Source organism: Priapulus caudatus, unplaced genomic scaffold (assembly GCF_000485595.1).
Source record: "Priapulus caudatus unplaced genomic scaffold, Priapulus_caudatus-5.0.1 Scaffold34, whole genome shotgun sequence".
In the NCBI taxonomy this organism is placed as follows: Eukaryota; Metazoa; Priapulida; class Priapulimorpha; order Priapulimorphida; family Priapulidae; genus Priapulus; species Priapulus caudatus.
Window position 1 is genome coordinate 226,987 of NW_014577095.1, and position 2,601 is coordinate 229,587.

Sequence of the window (2,601 nt, forward strand, 5' to 3'; positions counted from 1 at the left end):
CCCCCCCCCCAAAGGAGTATGGGGCCGGACCACCCTAGCGTCGTGTCGGTGCTCGCGTTGCTCGCTCCTCGGATAGCACAACCACCAAAATAAATGTTACCACCTCGCTGACCTTTTTGGCCAGGGGAAACACTCCATATAGGTTTAGCTCTAACAAATGTTTTGTAAGTTCATTTTGTTCAGAATCCGCTGAAAAGTCTAGAATTGTCGCATTTTTTAAGCTTATGATTGTCTTATAACATTACATAAGTTTGTTCTACAGGAATTAATTGAGGTCATGTCCTGTTTCCAAAAGTCACCTGTTATTTAAGCAATATGTCCATTTATCGAAGGCCTGATAAAGCGGGGACCACTGTACTAGCAGCCGTGTTCCATTAAAAATTATTCAAACTCATTTAATTTTAAGTTTTTGTTTGATTTTTTAGGTGACCTGTTAACTCTCTCCATCTGCCAGTTAACTTGACGAAAATAGCTATGCTTATTATTCCACCACCCTCCCATGTGTTAGGTTCATTTGCACTCAAATATACTAATTGCTACTATTGTTGGTGTCAAGAAGTAATAAACATGCTTCTGTGAAGTATGCCCTACAGACTGTCACAATGGCAAATAAAAAGCTACCACTTGTCGACAAAATAAATGATGCCAACATCCATCGTTGTCTACCCTCTCTGATCATCTTAAATGTGCACACTTGGGATTGGTTGGCGTGCTGGATGATCTCACTAAATTATTTAATAGCATTATTCCAAAAATTGTTCAGTTAAAAATCAATGTTTCCATTTGGAATTAGCAATTAGACTTATTGATTTGTAATATTTCCAACAGGACGTAAGAACAATGGAACGAGTCCGAGCCATTACTGTGTTGCCTCAAGTAGTATTGCACGAAAAGTTCTTAGATCTTTGGAGGATTTGAAAATGATTGAAAAGGATGCAGCTGGGTCAGTATTGAGCTAATACTATAGTTTTTAATCAATATTGTAATGGAATTCACATATAGCTATAGTATATTAAATGTAAAGAAGAAAACATGATTATACTAGATATATATTTCAACATTTACAATCAATCATTGTGCTTAAATACAAAATAAATTTACATTTGACATTTGTAAAATTGTAATTTCTTCAGAAGATTAAACCTTAAAATCCATATTTATACTTGCATCTCACGCAGCAGGTTTTATAACACTAACATTATGACATATTTTTACCTCTATATTAAGGTTAAGGTGGTTTGTTGCCTGATCAGGTTATGATGAGTACTGTTGACTTTATTATGAGGATTGCACTTAATATGTCAGAATTTAATTTGCAGAGGCCGTAGGCTAACCAGCCAGGGGCGACGAGACTTGGACAGGATTGCAACCCAAATTAAAGGGAAACTGCCGAAGGTTGAAATTCAGTAGAATACTGTAAATGCTGATGTAAGAAAATAAAAAAATATACCGAATTTTATTGTTCCTAATTCGTTGTAACAGTTTTGTTCAGGGTGTCCGTATGACTTCACGTGCGTGCAATGATGGATGTGATGGAGCCATGTTTTGGTATTTTAAAATGTAACTTATTTAAAAGAAATAATGCATAATAATAGTGGTATGGTCCACATAGAAAGTAGAACATGGCAAAAACAATAGCCTAGGGTGTGCAATACATTTTTTCTTCATTTTTATTGCTCCCCTTCTATGATTATGTGTCGGCTTATGTATTAGCCTTCTCCCTAGTCACTTCCACTACTATGTGCACATATCCAAGAACTGCACTATCACTAGAGACATGAGAACTATGTGCATAAAACATCTAGTTTAAAATTAGTAGTAACTAGTACTTGGTTAAAATTGCATTGCTTATGAACACTGATTTCTGTCCTCACACATTGAAAGAGGGTCCTGGCATGCATTATTTATCTACCTTACAAAGTTAATATACAGTCACAACTTGCTATCACAGAAGAGAACAATTTAATTTAAGTGAAACTGTAATTTTTTGTTGAATCTAGGTACGAAATAACTATTTTTCTTGTTGCATTTATAGCCTTCACACCACATTTTATAATTATCTAAAAGACCTGTACAACATCTCATGGTTTTCTTAAAAGTTTGTTCATCTGCCTTATTAATTACGGTATGCTCAAGAGTATCACTGGAGTTATCAAATAAAATATAATCTGAATTGATGTGCGCGATGAACTGGAATTCAAACGCTGCACTGTCACCGAGGGTAATGTTACACACCGCTTCAAATTTAGAGTAAATGTAACACAATAGAAGAGGTGAGTAAATAACTATATATATCTAAGTTTACACGTGAAGGAACTGGTAACTGAGTGTCACTGTACAAACTACAAGATCTCGCGCGTGATTCTTAATTATTATGAACATGTACATGTAAGAGTATGTGTTCATGCTATTATATATGACAAAAGGGCGTGTTACGTACAATATATTGCTACGAGCTCGCGTGGTACAGTATATATGTGCCATATCTTTATCTATCTTCGAAGAGAAGTATGAAATCAAGAGAAGTATTTAAATTATCGTGCCGGCAACCAAGGAGCTAAATAATATCAAGCTATATATATATCAGGGTCGGATCTAAGG

At 35.3% G+C, this 2,601-nt stretch overlaps 1 protein-coding gene across 1 annotated transcript in view; it reads left to right on the forward strand.

Annotated features, from left to right (window-relative positions):
* Window positions 1–1,464, forward strand: part of LOC106817311 (40S ribosomal protein S19-like) — a 15,231-nt gene extending 13,767 nt beyond the window's left edge. Inside the window, exons 4-5 of the mRNA XM_014821978.1 lie at window positions 829–943; window positions 1,320–1,464. Of these exons, the coding sequence (XP_014677464.1) occupies window positions 829–943; window positions 1,320–1,410 (206 nt within the window). The 3' untranslated portion in view covers window positions 1,411–1,464. The remainder of the gene's footprint in view (window positions 1–828; window positions 944–1,319) is intronic.
* The last annotated feature ends 1,137 nt before the right edge of the window (window positions 1,465–2,601 follow it).